The 20,026-nt window shown below is 39.7% G+C and overlaps 1 protein-coding gene across 2 annotated transcripts; it reads left to right on the top strand.

Moving 5' to 3' along the window:
- Positions 1–30: 30 nt before the first annotated feature.
- Positions 31–19,373, top strand: serpini1 (serpin peptidase inhibitor, clade I (neuroserpin), member 1). Of its 2 annotated transcripts, none has more exons than XM_040130765.1 (9): positions 31–783; positions 11,717–12,008; positions 13,168–13,398; positions 13,699–13,893; positions 16,635–16,839; positions 17,313–17,410; positions 18,331–18,417; positions 18,582–18,671; positions 18,948–19,373. In XM_040130765.1, the coding sequence occupies exons 2-9, from the start codon at positions 11,738–11,740 to the stop codon at positions 19,022–19,024; spliced, it is 1,254 nt and encodes a 417-aa protein (XP_039986699.1). In that variant the 5' UTR covers positions 31–783; positions 11,717–11,737; the 3' UTR covers positions 19,025–19,373. The 2 variants fall into 2 exon arrangements, with proteins under 2 accessions (XP_039986699.1, XP_039986700.1); XM_040130766.1 differs by having other exon boundaries at positions 687–783; positions 11,914–12,008.
- The last annotated feature ends 653 nt before the right edge of the window (positions 19,374–20,026 follow it).

Raw genomic sequence — 20,026 nt, 5'->3', positions numbered from 1 at the left:
TAATGTTTTTTTTTTAACCCTTGCGACACCTTCGTTGGTGGAGCCTAGTACGAGCATTTTAGCTGCGTTTCACTTTTAGAAAGCTCACAATATGAACATATCTGGAATTTTATAAAGAAACTATATTCAGAGTTAATATAACGGCAGCCAATAGGCTAAGCTAGTTATCAGCACAGCACGAAATCAACGGTTGCATTGTATGTCAAGATAGTTCTCTACCAATGGCAACAATTGTCAGTTAGCGTTACACATAAACAGCTGTAGTATCTGAAAAAATAAATTACAAAGGGCTTCAGGGATATTCATACTTGCTTCATGTATGTTACTACCGAGCTACTCATTAGCCAAATGAAACAATGCTAACCGTTGTAGCAGGCTAATTTCAGTGCTGTTATAAAGCTAGAGGGCCAACAAAGTGAGATGGGTGAATTAAAATAAGTTGAATTAAAATACTGGGCCGTACGACTCGATGTATTTGTTACACGCTTTCAGTGACTGACAAAGCATTAGGCCGAGGGACTGCGGGTCGAAATCATTTAGCCTATATGATAAAGCTAAAGTAAATTCAATGCTCGCCCAAGCAAAGACGGAAACTGGTAGGAGGGGTTTATTTCGTGTCACATCGGTACCCTTTGGCCGACGGTCATTGGACCAATCGGTGTGGAGGGGGCGGGGTCTGCGGTAAGTGAACAGGCTGTGAGCTGTGGCGCCGGAGGAGAGCAGCAGAGAAGGAGACGGCACACATCCATCCATCTATCCCTCCCCACCGTGCGCCGTTTATCGGTAAGAGCCGTTTTATGCAATAGCCGACAGCTGGTTCACTCACAAATCCCTGTAATGATCTATGTGAACAACCTGTCAGGGAGAGAAACCTCAGCTGATCAGCTTTTGCAAGATCTCCAATATAAATGTTCAATTTCTGAGTTTTTCATAGAATATTTTTTTATGAAGGTGTAAGAATGTGTAGGTGTAATAGGTCATTGTGAGGAGTAGTATCAATGGATTTTGATGCTATAATCAACATGTGTGGGCTTTTAATAAGGGGGCGGCTGGAGACGCACACTGGAGCCAAATAGCCAATATTTCTTAAGCTTATTGATTAAAACCTCTACCCGCGTGTCCACTACCCAGGTCTGGTTAATTTTTGTCGTTGGTCTACAATTGTATTGCTTGTTGTTGTAGTTGTTGTTGTAGTTGTTTTGTTTTTTAACTGAAACCAGCCAAGGCGTTGCGGTGTGGTTCTTGTCCTTGAAATACAGGCAAAGGCGCAGTGAGTGCATGTGTGTGAATTAACGAGGCAGATTGTAGTAGCCTGGTCCTACCCTATCCCCACCCCACACAAACACACACACTCACTCCACTTGTTATTCCTTCATGTAGATCTGTGTGTGTGTGTGTGTGTGTGTGTGTGTGTGTGTGTGTGTGTGTGTGTGTGTGTGTGTGTGTGTGTGTGTGTGTGTGTGTGTGTGTTCATGGTGGTTTTGTTGAAAATTAATGAAGAAACAGAGCCCGCAGCTGGTTCAGGTAGCCTATCTGAGATCTCTTGTAATTCAAAGCTATAATATTATGATGTCTTTATATGTTAAAATGTATATTATATGTACATTTAAATGTATTTATATGTAAAAATGACATTGCATCTCAGGTTAAATCATAGGAATTATATAGTGTATAGAAAAACAGGTTAAACATTCCAGAAAAATATGAATACTAGAAAAAATGGCAAATACATAAAAATATACTATACACTACTTTTAGCAGGTTACCATCACAGTTTTACCACTAATGTCTTTTATGTTTAGATCATTTTGCACTAAACACACTCTATGAATCCCTATAAGAATACGATGGCTTTGTTCCAAGGTTGTCCGTCGTCAATTAGCTTTTTAATGTGATATGGCTAATACCAAAACATGGTCAACAATAAACAATTCAGTGTTTCATTCTCTCAATCCACATATGATCTATTTATCTCTGCAATTAAGATAATGACCTTCTAAATCCTCATTTAGACGCATGGTTGTAGCGGCTCCATATTCAGAAAAACAGTATCTATTTCAGTCATAATCTAAATGTATTAATGCCATATGCCTCTGAATCATATGCTGATGTATAGCCTGCTGTTTCCTCCCCATGCCTTTCTATGGTGTGTGTGTGTGTGTGTGTGTGTTCTGCCAATTCCCAGCGCTGCATTAATTGCGTTTCAATAATTAAATGTCTTTCAAATCAGCCAAGCGAAACAAAACGGGTGGGGAAGAGAGAAGCAACTGACTGGGTTTGAGCACTCTGTGCACTCTCTACGTGTGTGCTGTGGGCGCACGTTTGTAACCTCGCAAACCTATGTTTATATGTGCAGGAGTGTTGATTTGTTTCTGTCAATTACATATGCTGCTGTGAGAATCAGGGGGAATCTGCAGTTGTCTACTCTAGACTAGCTACTGTACATTTCCTCCAGCTAGAAGCAAGTCTGTTATGACCTGCAGTATGAACTGGGAGAAAGAAAATCAAGTTTAATCTGTCTATGTCCTGAAATACATTTTTGCCCATTGTTACTGAATTTACTGAAGATGCAGTAGAACAAAAGGCTGGCTGTGAGCAGCGTGGAAAAGCTGCGTATTTGTCTTCCAGAAATGGAATTGATACACATTTTTTTTAAAAAGGACTAATGAATATACAATATAGAATTAACAAACATAAAGTAAGGTGGGCAAATAAAATTTCAGCAGTTTTTCTTCCACATTTTTTCCTCTTTTCCCTTCAATTTCTAAATAAACTCACACACTGAGCCACACCACTTGCACATACACACACAGGCTGCAGGTTCGTTCTGTGTACATTCTGCTGCAGCAAAGACACGGGGGATTAGTTTATACCTGGCCAGATAGGAGGATGAGAGAGCACAGAAAAAGGGGTCAGGAGCTGCAGAGAGTAGGAGAGGAAATCAAAAGAATGGAAATGAATTGTCTATTTGAATTAGGTAGCAAAACTGTGAATGGTTGATATCCAAAATTAAATACAACAATGTAAAACACTGGATATATACATAAAATGAGAAAAGAAACCTCTGAGTTACATTTTAACATTTGAGAATAATAATTTTGAAACAGTACATATTTTTTTCAAGTGGTAGATATTTAATATTCTCTACAAAACTCAGCTCGGTAATGTAGAAATTTAAGGGAAATGTACTGCAATTTCACTGCAACATTTCATCCTTTTACAGTCTATGCAGCTCACATCAACTCTCTGGTTCACAAACACACTCGTACACACACACACACACACACACGTACCCTGGAATCGATCCGTCAATTGATTGGTGGCATTGGGGGCTGGGCTGAGTGTAAAGCAGGGACAATGAGAGAGAGAGATGGTTGAAGTGATCGATTTGGTGATGCCCATATTTTCCCCTTGCTCAAACTCAACGCCCGCAGCCAAACGGCTCAAATACCAAATCAAGTTGAATTATTCTCCTAATTGTCTCCCTTGTCACCATCATTGTCTCTCTCAATCTCTTCTCCATTTTTAAGACGTGTGCATTATAGCTAACACTCTACATCCTAAGCAAGCAAAATAATCACAGCTTAGTTTGGGAGAAATCTAAACACCCTTATTATCACCCTGTCAACTTTCTGCTCTCTCCCTCTCTGCCTCTTCACCCGGCTATCACTCACTTGCCTCTGTTACCCCTCCAAACACACGTACACCCACACCTGCGCACACGTTTCCCCCACAGGACTGGTTGATAGTGACCTTTCCTGTGCTCCGGTGTCTCCCCGGTCTTTAGTCTATTTGAAAGAGCCTCCAGCCTTTTCACTTTTACCACTGACCCCAAAAAGAGGCCGATCCAATTACAGCTCAAACCTCCTAAACTGCACTCCCACAGCGCTGTAGCTGTTAGTGTATGTGTGTCTGTATGTGTGAGTGACTTTTTTCCGATATAGAGAAAGAAAAGAGACACTGTTGAGTCTGTCTTGGCAGAGTGTGGGGAGCAGTCAACCATCTTGCTATGGTATACAGGGGGTCATCAAATATCATTGGCTCAGAGTCAAAGTTGGCATCTGCATGGAGCTGCCTCTATTCAGCTCTTCAGCGCTCTTCCTGTCTTTTTGCCTACTTGTCTTTATTTGTGTCCTGCTCTCTTTTGCAAATATTCAACTATATCTTCCCTGTTTTTGCTCTGCTCACCTTGTTTTTCTGCCCTCTGTCTGTCTATTTGTCTTTCTTTTTACCTCTCTCTCTCTCTCTCTGACTCTCCCTCTGGGTGTCTCTGTTAGCAGGGATTAATAAAGGGTTGTTAACCTTTGTTTGCCCTCTGTGGAGTGTACAGTGAGCATCCTGGGACTTCAGGCAGGTTCCATAGCACATCATGTCATTCTCTAACGAGGGGTTGAATGAGCTAAGGTAGTGAGCTGAGGATGGGCTGTAGATAGGTAATTTTGTCTGCCACTGGAATGGATATAAACTGCAGGGGTGAAATTTAAACATAGTATATCCAGTAGTCATATTGGACGAAGAGATATAAGTGTGTATTGTGGCGTGAACAGGCATGGAAGATTACAAAGTAATAAAGGAATGGCAGGGCTCACTGTGTGTATACACGTCTTAAATTGCAAATGTCAAAAAATAGGTCTTAGCATGGCATATACTGTGTGCGTTAATCACAGAAAAAGCAAAATCGCATCTGTTAGTGATCCGCTAGCGGTCACAGACCTCTATCTTAAGCATGGTAAATAGGTGCACTCAGCTGGCAGCTGCTCAGCACAGCGCCCAGTATCAGTGCTTTGTTTTGTTTAATGGATGGTTTCTGTGAGTTTAACAATGCTAATGAACTATTTCTACACCCACAGCAAGCACCAGAAACCCCAAGTATCGGGCCATTGTTGTGGGTGCGCCTGAAATCCAGAAAGATAAGGGGTTACTTTACAAATCAAACAGTCCCCACACTTTGTGATACTGTTAAAAATGTACTGTGGAATTGTAGTTATCCAGCTCTGGGTCTCCTGAATCAATCAGGGTTTCTCTCTCCACCAGCGGCCTTGTGTATTACAGCACATATCTAATGTTGCCTCCTCAATTACAGAAAAATAATATATATATATATATATATATATCTCTAACACATTTCACACTTGATTATAATTTCCTATGCATGAGGACATTTAAGTCATTGAATTGGCCGCTTTACAAATTAAATGCCGTAAATGAGCAAATCCTGAACTTATTGGAGAGACAGCTTCTACTACAGAAGATGATACTCAGCGAATCCGCTTGGATTTTACTGGCCAGTGGAATCTGATCTGGCCAGAACCTGCCAGATCTTAACTAAAACCTGACCATTCTGAAATAATGTCTATGTTAGCTGTCATAAGGTTTTGTAATGTGAAGTATTTGCAGCAGTAGCTGGTATGGGGATAACCACAGAGAGCCGATTGCCTTTATTTTACCTCACCTTTTCATTCCTTTAGCACCACCTCCACCAATGTCAAAATTGCAGCGCTGACAACCGGTCCAAGCTAACGTCCTTTTTCACAGAAGATATTTTGACATTTCCCAGTAGGAAAACCACATACGTATAAATGATAAATCAATGGTGGCTGAATTCCATGCAGCTGCCTCAGTTTCGGGGTCCTGGCATTGTCCATGTTGGCTCACTGTCGCACTGTCATGACCTACTGGGACACTTGAATAGAATGGGTGCATCGTTAGTGTTATTAGCAACACCTGTAGCTTTCCCTCTATGACCAGTCAAATTATCTGTTGATAAGAGAGTCTCGTTAATTTAACACCAGCAACAAAATTAAACTTCACCATTCACAGCAACTCTGAAAAATGACAGTCACCTTGGGTCTGCGGCTACATCGATGGCCTAGTTTACTGTCGTTTTGATCTTGGAGCTTATTTGGTGATGAAACTGGTGTTACAACATTATTCTAAGATTTAATTAAAAAGTCACTCACTGAAGACATGTATTAGTTATTCAGGAACTGCTTAAAGACAGATGATAAAATTGTATTCTCTCTCAACCGTTTTTTTTTTTTTTTTAATATTTAAAAAAGAAAAACCTGTGTGAATATGGTAGCAGTTATCTTTGCTTTGGGGGAGCGGTTGTGCACTGCCTTTGAAGATGTTAAACCTTTTGTCAAAATGATTAAAATGCTCATGCATTTCACTCAGTAGCCCCTACAGAATTATGTTTAAAGGGCACAGTGGTAGATTTTTAAATCAGAATAATTACGAATTTACATTTACTTATAAATGACTCTCATAAATGTAACTCTAAATTTTCTCCCATCTTCTGCATTTTGCGATTTTAACATCACAAACATTTTTGCTGTAATGGATTTTCTCATCCATCGCAGTTTACAGCTACACAATAGCCTTATCCAGACAAGTTAATCACATCAGTGTGCACCTTAGCAGTGAAGATGACTGTTGTTGTTGTTGTTGTTGTTACAATTGTAATACAGTTAAACTACAACTAAAATTTGCTTTATTTTTTACCCAAATGGGCTTCGAGATAGGATACATTACTAGCCACTTAGCCATTTAGCTACTGCTGCCTGGGACAGTAGTTGCAAATCAGGGGCCTGAGCAGACCAGACAACTTGACTGATGAATTGGATCCACTTTATTGTTCAGTAATGGAAGTCCCCTCAGGCCCAAGGAGTTTAGTGCTTCCTTTCTCCTAGACTGCAATGGAGTTAAAGGCCCTACCGCCTGGTGGGCTTCATTACAGCCTCGCTGTGTAAATTTTCTGCTCTGCCATGAGAGTCTCCACGTCGGCGGGTGAGCAATAAGTGAGAGACAGGTGTCTGATCAAACAGGGAAAGTGAGACACTCACAGAGACATGAGTGGTTTGAGACCAATGATGGAAGGTTCATGTAGGTTTGATTATTTTTAATGTGAGTGTGCATGTCTTTTCTTGCATTTTACTCAGTTCAAGATCAGAGCAGTATGTAGAAAGCAGCCGCTATGGCGCCTCCAAGGAAAACTTGAAACTCATGAATGATAATCAGACTCCATTATCTCTGTACTGCAAAGCCCTTTATAAGTTAGACATAGCCGTGGTGAAACCACGCCAGATAACCCACCCATTTTTAATGGAGCGTTCATCGCAGAAATACAAGGTTTTATGGTCATAGAGATAGTGATAGACATCATTTTCTGCAATTTATTCCCACAGGGACAGGCCTTGATGAAATGGGATGTTAGCACTTTGACAGAATTCATCAAAGCACCTATGAGCTTCAGCAGTTTGGAAGTGTACTTAAGGTCTAAATGAATCAGTGTGCTATGATTTGAGCTGGAGAAGGAGATACTGGTGGGGGACTTTGCTGCAGCTCCATAGTGATCACTTCCAGAGGAAAGAAGAAGAGCAAGAGCTTGCTTTGTTTTTGCAAAATTTCTGAGTGCAGTCAGTATACTCCGTGTGTGTCTCGGGAGTGTGTGTGTGTGTGTGTGTGTGTGTGTGTGTGTGTGTGTGTGTGTGTGTGTGTGTGTGTGTGTGTGTGTGTGTGTGTGTGTGTGTGTGTGTGTGTGTGTGTTTTTGTAGAAGACAATGTCTGAGAGTGCATTAAGTGACAGAACTGGAGCTGTTGTGAAGAGTTCTTTCAAAGAGAGGGGTTATGTGACACAGAAAATGCTGAGTGGTGTGTGAAAGAAGGAAAGAGAGTTTATCTGCCTATATGGAAGGAGGAAGATATCTTTTAAGGGTAAAAATTCTTTCTGTCAGCTAGGCAAAATGAAAAATGTCCATCACTTGCAGTTGCCTTGGTAACATTGGTTTGGAAGTGTATGTGGAAAAGTGTACTTCAAAGTGTGCATGTGTGTGTGTGTGTGTGTGTGTGTGTACCTGTGGATTTGAACCATGAATGAGGACGCTCATGCTTAATAAATTCCCATGGCCTCCGAAGCATGCCGTCTCAAGATGTTGGGTTTAAATGGCAGTGAGGATTAACAAACGTGCGGTGGATTTGGGTGACGTCACATTTTAATTGTTGAAAATGTCAGCTGCTGATCTGTTCTGTCTGAGAATTAGGATTACACAGAGAGATTAAAGGCTGCTTTTAAAGGCCAGTGAGTTTAATTGCATGGAATTAATCAAGTTGTCAGGATTAAACTCTTGCAACGTAAACAATGAGAGATTTTCTGATAATTTCGGCTCTTTTAGTCACGAGAGAACATTTTATAGCCCGGTGTTGGGTTTCCCTGCTTACCTGGGTCACATGCTGGGAAATCCTCCTGAATAGTTCGGGGCCAAAGTGGAGCTCATAGTCATCAATGGCCAAACTGGCAAAGTGTGGGATTTGTTTGCAGACAGCGTGCAAAAACTCAAAAGGTCAGAATGGTGTCACCGTTACAAGTAAAAGCCAGCCACCCATTGTGTTATTATCCACTCACACACGCACACTTGCACACAGACACACGCAGGTACACACACAGTGATGCGCCACACTACTTTCCCAGGCTTAACTGCATGGCTGGGTGTTTCCGTACAGAAAACGGGGCCGTCTTTCTCAGAAAAGTTCAGCTCCCACAGCTCAGAAGGTCAGGAACATTACCCCCATTTACATCTCTGCCAGCTGCCCCCTCCTTTCCCTCAGCCTTTCGTACTCCCTCTGGACCTCTCTCACACTCTCTCTGGAATATCTGACTCACAGCACGACATGTGAGAGCAGGTGAACACGTGACTAATGGTGTATTAATAGCAATACATCAGGTTTGTGCCCTCGGGTGTCATTTGATTTTTCTGTTTAAATCTATTTAAAGTTGTTCATCATTAAGGCAACAAGGTATTGTTCAATTTGGTCTTGGTCTTCTGTGCCTGCCAACTTGATGCTACTGAATGACTGAAATCTTACTTAAGCTTTGATCAGATTAAATATATTACAATATTTCTTCCTATTATTATTATTATTATTATTATTATTATTATTATTATTATTATTATTATTATTATTGTTATTATTATTATTATCATTATATCTCATTGACTATGTGGTCAGATTGTACCAAGACAATGCAAAACTCAACAAATCGGAGATCCGATCACGAGGTAATATGTCAGGTACTTGCAACAATGTTCAAGTGCCGTGCGACTCCATTCAATGTGAGGAAAACTTGTAACCTCAAAGCAATGTCCATTCGGTGACTCAAGCAGATGCAAATCCAGCAGGCAGTCGGGTTAATGCTAAGCTTGTCAAAAGCAATTTGTCAGAATACTTAAGGATGGAGAACAAACATGATGAGATCTCGACTGTCAGTGTCAGAGGGGCATAAAGTGGAAGTGACGTGTGGTTATGTGTGGTTTGCAAGAGAATGAGGAATCATATTTAAAAGCTTGTAAAGTAACTGCAGTTCATTGTAAAATGCACTCTGCCAATTCAGTCATGAAGTATCGCTTTAAGGATAAGGCAGGCGATAATCTATATTTTTTGCAATTCCTTCAAGACTAAAACCTACACCGTGTCCGTCTCTCAATGCTGTCTGACCTCCCTACCCTGTTTCGAACTCAGCACCAAGCCCATTCGTTTCCTACTGAATACGTAAATCTTCAGGTCATTCATATAAACTTATATAGACGTATCATATTGTTCATCAAATATCATATCATATATATCATATATATACATATCATATAAACTTTTCAATATTTTCAGGCTAAACAATTTCCTAAAACAGCTGTGCACTGTACTTTTAAGCAAATATTACTCAAACAAGACTAAACGGTGTCTTTGCTGAAGGCTTTTTGCAGCTGCAGCTTTGGTGGTGTGGTGAGTATTAACAACAGTTGAACAGGGTATGGGAGATTAAGTCAAAATAGTGGCCATGTTCATAGTGATGAAGGAACATAATGTTGCCATCACAACAATGTGGTTCATTTATGTGTTTTTAATAGTTTTTGGACGACAATGGAGGTCTGTAGCATAGAGGGATAAGCCATATCCGTCTTTGGATACACAGACAACACTTGTTATTAGTAGGATCAGTTCATTGTTGGTCACAGTCTTTTCGTGGGATTTGTTGAAAATAAGAAAAATAGAACAGATTTTTAAATCATGCATTCCCCAGAGTTGAGCTGGTTTATTTTGGGAATGTAAATTGTTTGTTGCTGTCACCTGCCACAGCAAAGCAGTGGAAAGGGCAGTAAACAACAGGATGGGGCACTAATTTTCTGGCTGCTGCCCATTGTTGACATTGTTGACTCCACAGTCACCTGCCGTCTCACACATACAGTAGCAGCCAGCAGATTCCAGCCCTGCGTGGGACTGCTAATTGAATCCATTATACAACCTGTATGAGGACAACAGCACAGCAGAGAGACACAACAAAACAAATGTCTGTGTATTATCTCACTCTATATCAATCTATCTCCGAACATCTTGCTCTATCTTTATTCTATATATCATTGACTCTCTGGTTCTGTTTGGGCAGCAGAAAACAATGTTGCCTGGCAACAACAGTACCAGAGCGATGGTGCAGGGTGTGTGTAAATTCCTAGTCCTTTTTAAAAGGTATAAAGAAGGGGGTTAAAGGAAAGTGGAGAGTTTGGTGAACATAGGTAACATATGGACGAGAGGGAGATGGAAAAGAGGGCGCGCAGTGTGAAGGCATGGAAAGATGAGGGGAAGGATGGAGGATAGGGGGAGGTAAAGGCCTCTTTGTAATCAGTTATTCTGTACCGACAGACAGAAACTCGTCCATTCATATACAAAGGCTCAACCACACACACACACACACACACACACACACACACAGTGCAAGCAGCTATTGAAGGAAAGAAGCTCATTTAACTCAAGATAAGAATGGCCATGAAATATGTATGAGCTCATTTAGCAGATGCGCTCTGAACAGCAATACTGACTGTAGTCAGCAGCACAGTTGTAGTTACTGCACATTCATTCATGTCTGTCATTCTGTTTGTTATTTCTGCAAACCCCTTAGGTTTTGTATATTCATGTGTGAGTTTTCACCTTCTATTTCCTTGTGCCAATACATCGAAATTCATTTGAATCTGTAGCTTTTTTTCTATTAAATCTCCCCACTCTTTTGTTTTAGAGCACTATTTCAGCAGTTTTCTAGTATTTGACAGCGTCTTTATGAAAAATAGAGTCCTTGCATTTATAGGTTAACTTCTACTAAAAAGTAGAAATTGTTACTAGCTATTTCTTTGTATCAGTGGATTCCTTTTTTTGCAGAATGATTGACTGACAGATCTTTTCGGTCTCTCTCTGGCCCTCTGCTGTCTTTTTGTCATCCCGCATCCCTGCTCTATCTACTTTAATCTTTTTCTCTCTCCTTTCCAAAATCCTCTTGTCCTTCATCTTTTTTTCCCCTTATACAATAAACTTCTCTACCTTTATCTCTCTCGCTTCCTCTCTCCCTCCCTCCTCTTTCTACTTTTGGCTCCATCCAATTCTTCTCCTTCATCTTGTCCTCCCTCCATCCTCATCACTTCTTCCTTCCTTCCTTCCACACCTTTCTGCCTCTCCACCCCCTTTTCGTCTCTCCAATCACTCATTTCCTGTTCCTTAACCCTTTCTCCCCATCCATCCATCTTTCTGCCTTTCCTCCAAACATATTTTTCCTCCCTCTTTGCTTCATTCACTTCCCAACCTCTTTTCTCCCCTTTTTTTCTATCCCCTCTTCTCCCCTGTCTATCTCACTATCTTTCTCTTCTTTTTTTCTCCATCCACCCCTCTTTTTGCTCAGCTTTCTGTGGTCTGTGCTGCAATGTTGATCCTGGACATTTTGTCTCCACTCCTCCTCCTCCTCTCCATCCTGTTGCCGGGCTACGGTTGCCGGGCGGCGGACATTCCGGAGGACACTACATCAGAGTTCTCGGTCAGACTGTACCACCAGCTTCAGGCGGCTGGGGGTCAGGACAACATCATTTTTTCCCCGCTTAGTGTGGCTGTGGCCCTGGGCATGGTGGAGCTGGGGGCCAGAGGAGCTTCGCTGGAGGAGATACGACAGGCTGTAGGATTCAGCCACCTGCTGCCAGGTGAGACACATATTCATAAACACTAGCATCATGGTCAGTGATGGGTGGAGGAAGAAAAGCTGGATCCAGATTGAAAGTGCATTTTTTATAAAATTAATACACATTTAATTAAAGGGGCAATCCACCCATTTTACATGTGAATTTCAGTTTAGTCACCACGGAGAGCACTACTCAGCCTGTGAAAACACATGTATATGTCTTTTGTAGTTCTGGAGTGAGCTTTCTAAATTTTGAAAAAACAACCTTGAACTTGTCGTCAGGGATGTCTTGGCTCGGACATGAAATTTGCTGCGGAAAGCCTGCATTTCAAACTAGAAGTATGGAGTTTGAATTACGCTGACACTTACGATGGGGTGTCTGTGTAATGATAGATGCTTTCCTATTGCTTTATGGGAAATGTTGGATACAGCATTTTTGGAGCTTGATCCATTGTAGCGACAAAAAGTCTAAAGTTTCGGTTTTTAATGATCCCCTTGTGAGTAACCCATCTATTAGTAAGTGCAACAATAAATTGCAAGAGTAATGTAATATCATTATATGAGCTGATCTTAACAACAAACCTCATAGAACTTACACACAAACATGCCTAATCCCTGTTTTAAATTTGGTAGCGTATATGCCCAAGCAGTGAAAAGCCAAGTATCATTTCCATTTTAAGAGATATAGTTATTATTAAGGTATTGTTTTTTTGTGATGCCTTCTGGAATTTTACAAGGTAAATACATTAAATTCAAAAATCTGGATGACATGAGATAGATGCTTTTGTAAAATGTGAATAGTATAGGACACTTGAAAAAAAAGATAAATGCATGTTAAATACCCCTTTGATTCCAATTTGTGCAATTTGACCATGAGATCGGAGCAGCAAGATGTAGGTGGATCAAATATTTGTGAATGATGTAGTTACGCTCCAATACAAAAAGGGGCATATTTACTCACTTATGTGGCGTGTTTCTCATTTATTTGTATTTTGAATTAATAAAATTATATTTTCTATTGCTATAACAAGAAGAAAATGTATGGTTCTTACAGTAATTACATTTTAAAGCCACATTGTACCAATGCAAAGGTGATGTACAAATTTTTTTCACAGCACTGCACTGTACTGATTATGCATCCACAACCAGGGTGAATGTCTGTGTCTCCCTCTGTTCTCCAGGTGTGGAGTTCTCCTTGCTCCAGAACCTGACGGCGGCTTTGTCAGACGATGACGCCCATTACGTGGTCCGGTTTGCCAACAGCCTCTTCCTGCAGGAAGGCGTCACCTTCAACCCTGAGTTCCTGCACCTGATGAAGAAGTATTTCCGGGCCGAAGTGGAGACTGTAGACTTCAGCGAATCAGCAGCTGTGGCCGAGCAGATCAACAGCTGGGTGGAAAATCATACTGAGAGTAAGTTAGAGAGGGTGTTTGAAAAAAGGGAAAGATACAGATGAAGGCAGCAAAGTAAAGGAGGGCGATATTATGAATGCAAAACTACTACCATCCCTGCATAGTGCAAAGTGGCATGCAACATCGTCATCATCTTGTACAAAAACAAAACTTGCTGGATACATTTCAAACACTCAGTTGCACAAATCTCTATCCTTATCCTCGTGTACAACTTCAAAAGCTGCATCACAGCAGGTGTCGTTCATAGGCTAATGAAAACTAAGGTTGATCCTAAAACACCACACAAATCTCTTCTTCCAGGTAAGATCCGTGAACTGCTATCAGCCAAGGACTTCAGCAGTGTGACCCGCCTGACCCTGGTGAACGCCATCTACTTCAGAGGCTCCTGGAAAAACCAGTTCAGGCCAGAGAACACCAGAACCTTCTCCTTCAGCAAAGACGACGGCTCTGAAGTCCAGACGCTCATGATGTACCAACAGGGAGACTTCTACTACGGTAAGGATGAGCTGTGTTGTCTGTGTGTGTGCGTGCGTGCGTGTGTGCGTGTGTAAGAATTGTACATGTTGCCCCCTTTTCTGGAGCCCTTGAATTTCAGCTCATATTTCCTGGGGTTATTTAAAATGTTAATCTTAGATCTAAAATATTCATATTTGGAGCGTTATTCCCAGGAAAGGCTCCTCTTTTGCCTCTGCTGCTTAAATTCTCTTCACAAGCACAATCTCTTTTTGTATGTCTGTTTGATTTAGCAGTGTGTTTTGAAGACTATTTTGTTAATGACATACAATATTAGTGGTACCATGACAGTCTATGTTAAATCATGTAGTACTGTATTAGCTTTTGCTACATCTACTCTTACAGCTGGTAGGACAAACAGCACTTCTCTTTCCGCTGATTTTGTATTTCATTAATTTTTTTCTCCCCTTCACATACCTTTCCTTTTCCTTAATTTCCGGATTCTGGGCGATGTTTTATCAATGTGTGTTTCTAATTGTATTATAAGATGTCATTTTTGTCAGCTCTTATACTGACTATCAAACTTTTGGAGTAATTTTAGGGTAGTAAAGTCGTTTCACAAACAGCATGCACAGCACAGTAAACATTTTTTTGTTTCAATGGAAGGAAAAAACCTCTCAAGAGGTCAAATTACTGAACCAATAAAATAATACTTTTTTGAATGTAGGGCTGCATGTAATAGCTATTATCTCAACTGATTAACCTGTCAATTATTTTTTGGATCAGTTGATTAATTGTTATATAATCACCAAAAATCCCGGAGCCCAAGATGACATGTTTAAATTGCTTGCTTTGTTCGACTAACAGTCCCAAACCCAAAGATTTTTGATTTACAATGATATAACACAGGGAAGAGTAGGAAATGTCCACATTTCAGAGGCTGGAACCATATGTATTTCTGTATTTTAGCTTAATAAATGACTTTAATTAATTAATTAATTATTAAAATTGTGAATCATCTGTCAATCAACAAATTGATTAATTGTTATGGCAATAAATGTATATGTGCTCTATTTGCTGAAATTCATTTTTCATCATTTTTTGTGTCCAGTCCTGGTAAATGTGATGTTTTGAGTTTATTGTTATGTAGCTACATCTACTTAGGCACTAATGTCTGGGTTTATTGTCTAAAACAGTGCATTAGGTTTTCTATACCTTTACATAATTTTAAGGATATTTTATCTACATCATAACCTAGCTGTTCTAAGTTGGCTGTACTGTGTGTGTCAGATATTGGTGTATTTGGTGTTTTGCCAGCATTGTAAGGTGCAAAACAGTTTGTACGGAGTCCTGCAGGTTGGCTATAATACTGATCTGAATGAATGATTCTAGTCTGTCTTTTTGCATCTAGTCAGTTTTTGTCTGATGTACTGCCAAAGGCGATTACATCATGTTCTTACTGCACTGCTACTAAAGTTGGTGCATTTGAGGGATTTTTATGGCAGCATTCTGTATGTGTGTCGTGAGATTACACAGTTGCATACACCTACATTACGTTCACAGGGTGCACACATACTCATCCTCACACACCGAAGATTAAGGAAATCTGGGAATGTGTGAGGTGGTGTGTGGTGACCATAGTGTGCGCATTTGTGGACGTGTGTGCTTGAGAGCGGCAAAACAGGGACAGGTCCTTGGTGAGAAAGCTGCGTTTGCATTTGCATTTTGAAACACAATCATACTGGTTAAGTAAAATGATTTAGGACACCACACCCCATTCTCTGCAGCAATGATGCCTCACTCTGCATCAGCAACCCCCTACAAAGAATGCTAAATTAATGAAGGATGATCAGCCTTTTTGCTATAATTTTCCTTTTTAACCAGCTTCAATAGAAAAATCCTCTGTAAAGAGTGGGATAAAATCTGGCAGTGTTAATTGCTCTATAATCTTCATCTCGCGCTGCAAAAACCTTAGTAAGAAGGATAATCTTATATTTAGAATTAAAATGTAGTTGGACTTGTTTTGAGTATAAAAGGTTTATCTTATACTGACTAAGAAATACTGTGTCACCTAATGCAAGTAAATATTTATTGCCTTGTTTTGATTAGAATTTTTATCCAAGGGTTTTGTTTGAGTAGATACAAGGGACGAGTTATTTAAAGATCTGCCTCAAGGCTATATATGTGTGTATGTATGTATGTATATGTGTATATGTGTATGTATGTATGTATGTATGTAAACCTTAGTAAGTAGGATAATCTTACATTTAGATTTAAAATCTAGTTGGACTTGTTTTGAGTATAAAAGGATTATCTTATACTGACTAAGAAATATTGTCTCACCTAATGCAAGTAAATATTTATTGCCTTGTTTTGATTAGAATTTTTATCCAAGGGTTTTGATTAATTAGATACAAGGTACGAGTTTGTTAACAATCTGCCTCAAGGCTATGAAGATATCACTTCTTAGTCTTTTGTAGTGTCTGTAGTGTATCTGTAGTGTATCTGTAACAAGATACCAGCTCTTACCCATGTCTGCATCTGCCATTTTATATATATATGTGTATATATGTGTATATATATGCATGTGTATGTGTATATGCATATATGTATGTGCATGTCTATGTATGTATGTATGTATGTATGTATATGTGTATGTATATGTGTGTATGTGTGTGTATGTGTGTGTGTATATATATATATGTATATATGTGTGTGTGTGTGTATATATATCACACACACACAATGACCAAATATGCTTATATATATGTCTCCCTTAATAGGTGAGTTCAGTGATGGCTCCCAGGAAGCTGGTGGTGTGTACCAGGTATTGGAGATGCCCTATGAAGGAGAGGACATGTCCATGATGATCGTTCTGCCTCGACAGGAGGTGCCGCTGGCTTCCCTGGAGCCCATCATCAAAGCGCCGCTGCTGGAGGAGTGGGCTAACAATGTTAAACGGCAGAAGGTGGAAGTCTACCTGCCTAGGTGAGAGATGGCATACACAAAAACATACATACAGAGACATTCATACTTGAATACAAGAACACAAACACTCATCAACTCCAGCTTACTCCAACTCAACCACAAATATTTAAGACAGAGTGACTGTTTAGGCAGTTAAATCACTTGCACCTACAATGGAAATATATTAATAAGACATTATGTAAGTTACATTTGGCTAGCTCTTATATAGTAGGAATGTTAAAATTTTAATTAACAACACACAGTGATGGACCCTGAAATGGATATTTCTGGCTATGGTAAACAGTTGGTTTTTGCCTTACCTTACCTAAAACATAAGGTTGGTGTAACTGTTAATCTTCCTATATAGTGGTGACTTCGACACACAGAGGCAGATGTCCAACCACTGTAGCCTACATTTGCATGCAAAATAAACATAAAGCTAATTACACGACATAAACATGTGACTATTGACCTTCTTAAACTGCACTTTTCAGGTTCAAAGTGGAGCAGAAGATTGACCTTAGGAGCACTCTGAAGGAGCTGGGAATAAAGAACATCTTCACCAATAATGCTGATCTCTCCGCCATGACAGGTAACACTCAGCCTATGGAAAACCACACATACCAATACATTATTGTATAAAGCACATAAATATAGACACAAATGGTAAGAGGAATAAACTCCTCGAATGGTTTAGCATGAGAAGTATCATCAGTATTTCTTCTTTTTGGCTGAACTGAAGTAGCCTCTGGTACTTTCTAAGGTAACCAAGGTAACTGGCACCAGGTGGGCAGGTCAGAGCTGTCACATAATCAAGTAAAAATAGATCCAGAGAGAGAGAGACAGATATACAGTATATGTATAGAGCCAGAGACATAGAGAGACATATATATGTTAGGCTAATTTCCTTTTAAAGCTAAAAAACTGATCTCAGTGAAAGATTACACATATATAACTAAAATTTAAAAACCAAGATATAAAATAAAATTATGGTAAAGGTAAGCGATGTAAAAATTAACTATATGAGTAGCTTCAGATGCTCTAGCCTTATGGAGAACATCATGTTCATTAACAACACAGTCCAACACAACAGAGCTTTTTCTGACTGATCAGGTGGAGCTACAGTGGTTTTATATTGTCAAATACAGTCTGCAGGCTGTACTGGACTTCAGCACATCTTGTACTAGCTAAAACATCCTCAGCTCAACGTGTAATCAGAGGACATGGTCTATTCTGGCACGTAGGTAGATAAGAGAGGGTATTTTAAAAGGCTTTCAATCAATGGGGAAATTATTGTTCAGTATTCACCCTTTTCAAAAGTGGCCCCACAGTTTGGTTTGGGAAGTTGATTTTACTAATACGTGGGTATACTTTACACCGGCATACTCTGTACTTTAAGCTATAAATACAATTTAGACTTAACAATGTCATTTCACTCTCAGACTGACTGATATGCAGTATATTCCAAAGGCAAGTGGATGATCTGAGTGTTTTTGCATGTGTATTTTCCAGATGGTAAAGACCTGTACATTGGGAAGGCAGTGCAGAAGGCCTACCTGGAGGTGACTGAGGAGGGGGCTGAGGGAGCCGTTGGGTCAGGTAGACTGAATCTTTCATTCCTCACAATAATCTTCCTGATCATGAACACTACTCTACGCTACTCTCATAAGGCCAAGTCAACTTCAAGTTCACAAATACTGCCCCCCTCTGTCAGCTTATAACAATGATAACGATCCCTCTCTCTCCCTCTTTCTCTCTCTCAGGTATGATCGCCCTGACCAGGACTCTGGTGCTGTACCCCCAGGTCATGGCTGATCACCCATTCTTCTTTGTCATCAGAAACAGAAGCACAGGTATGTGTGTGTGTTTGTGTGTGTATGTGTGTGGCGCGTGTGCGTGTGTGTGTGTAAATGCAAAGTATTTCAGTGGTTGTGTATGTTTATGCAGAAGCTTCAAATGCATGCATCAAGTAGCCAAGTAAACATAACTATGTATATGTCTGCGTCTGTTGGCTTTACATTAGTAATATCTACCTTTTGATAAATGTGTAATGTTGGAATGCATGTCTGTGTATATGTGTGTGTGTGTGTGTTTCAACCTGACTTTCTGTCTGTCTCTTCTCCTTCCAGGGTCCATCCTCTTCATGGGCAGGGTCATGACCCCTGAAGTCATCGAGCCCAACGACCATGACTTTGACTCCATGTAACCATCTCAGCCAATCAGATCCTGACGTCATAAACGCTACCTATCCTCTATCGCCATCTTCAGCTGTGTTTTATATAGAATATATAAACTGGATATCACAAAATATATTATATATTGAAATATGACATACGACATATAACGTAACTGTGTTTTGATACTGGAAGCTTTAAACTCCTGGATACAGACATGTAGAAAGAAAAAGTTGTAAATATATTCTAGTAAAGAGTGGTTTGTGTATGAGCAAAAAGAACACATGATACGTAATCCACGCACAACCCCTTTAAGTTCAGCAGCTTTGTACTCTCCTGCGCCCACACAGACAATGTACAAAAACAGTTTCCTCTCTTCTTCTTAACTCTATATATATATATATATATATATATAGTCATCAGAAACATATATATATATATATATATTATATAATATATATATATATATATATATATATAATATATATAATTTTATATATATATATATATTTTATATATATATATATTTTTTATATATATATATATATATATATATATATATAATGCTCAGTATTTATTGCAGAATAAACGTGTAAACATTTTGTCCCTATACGATGAATCTTAGTAATATATCTGTTTCAAACAGTATTCTACTCATTTTTTTACACCGTAGGCACATGGCTAAACTGCTGATGAACTAATATGCCTTATCACATCTGACTGGTTGATTAAGCCCCAGCGGGGCATCTCACAGGTGAGCAAAGGAGACTGCGTAGCTAAGGCGGGTTGCTATAGAGACAGACAGGAGCATGAAGGCGCACTGAAAAAGATCTGCTGCACCGTTTTGGATGTACATACTGAGAGAAACAGTAACACCAGCTGTATTCAGCCTTTTACTCAATAAAAAAGATGAATGTGTTCCCATTAACATATGTATCCTTCTCTGTGCACAGAGGTTGTTTTTTTATATCTGTTTAAAGGCATTTTTGAATGTAAACTTTATTTTCAAGGACAGTAAAGCTTGTATAGGCCAT

This window comes from Xiphias gladius, chromosome 7, assembly GCF_016859285.1.
Source record: "Xiphias gladius isolate SHS-SW01 ecotype Sanya breed wild chromosome 7, ASM1685928v1, whole genome shotgun sequence".
NCBI lineage: Eukaryota > Metazoa > Chordata > Actinopteri > Istiophoriformes > Xiphiidae > Xiphias > Xiphias gladius.
The sequence above is the reverse complement of the archived record's forward strand: the minus strand, read 5'-3'. Positions and strand labels throughout refer to the sequence as shown.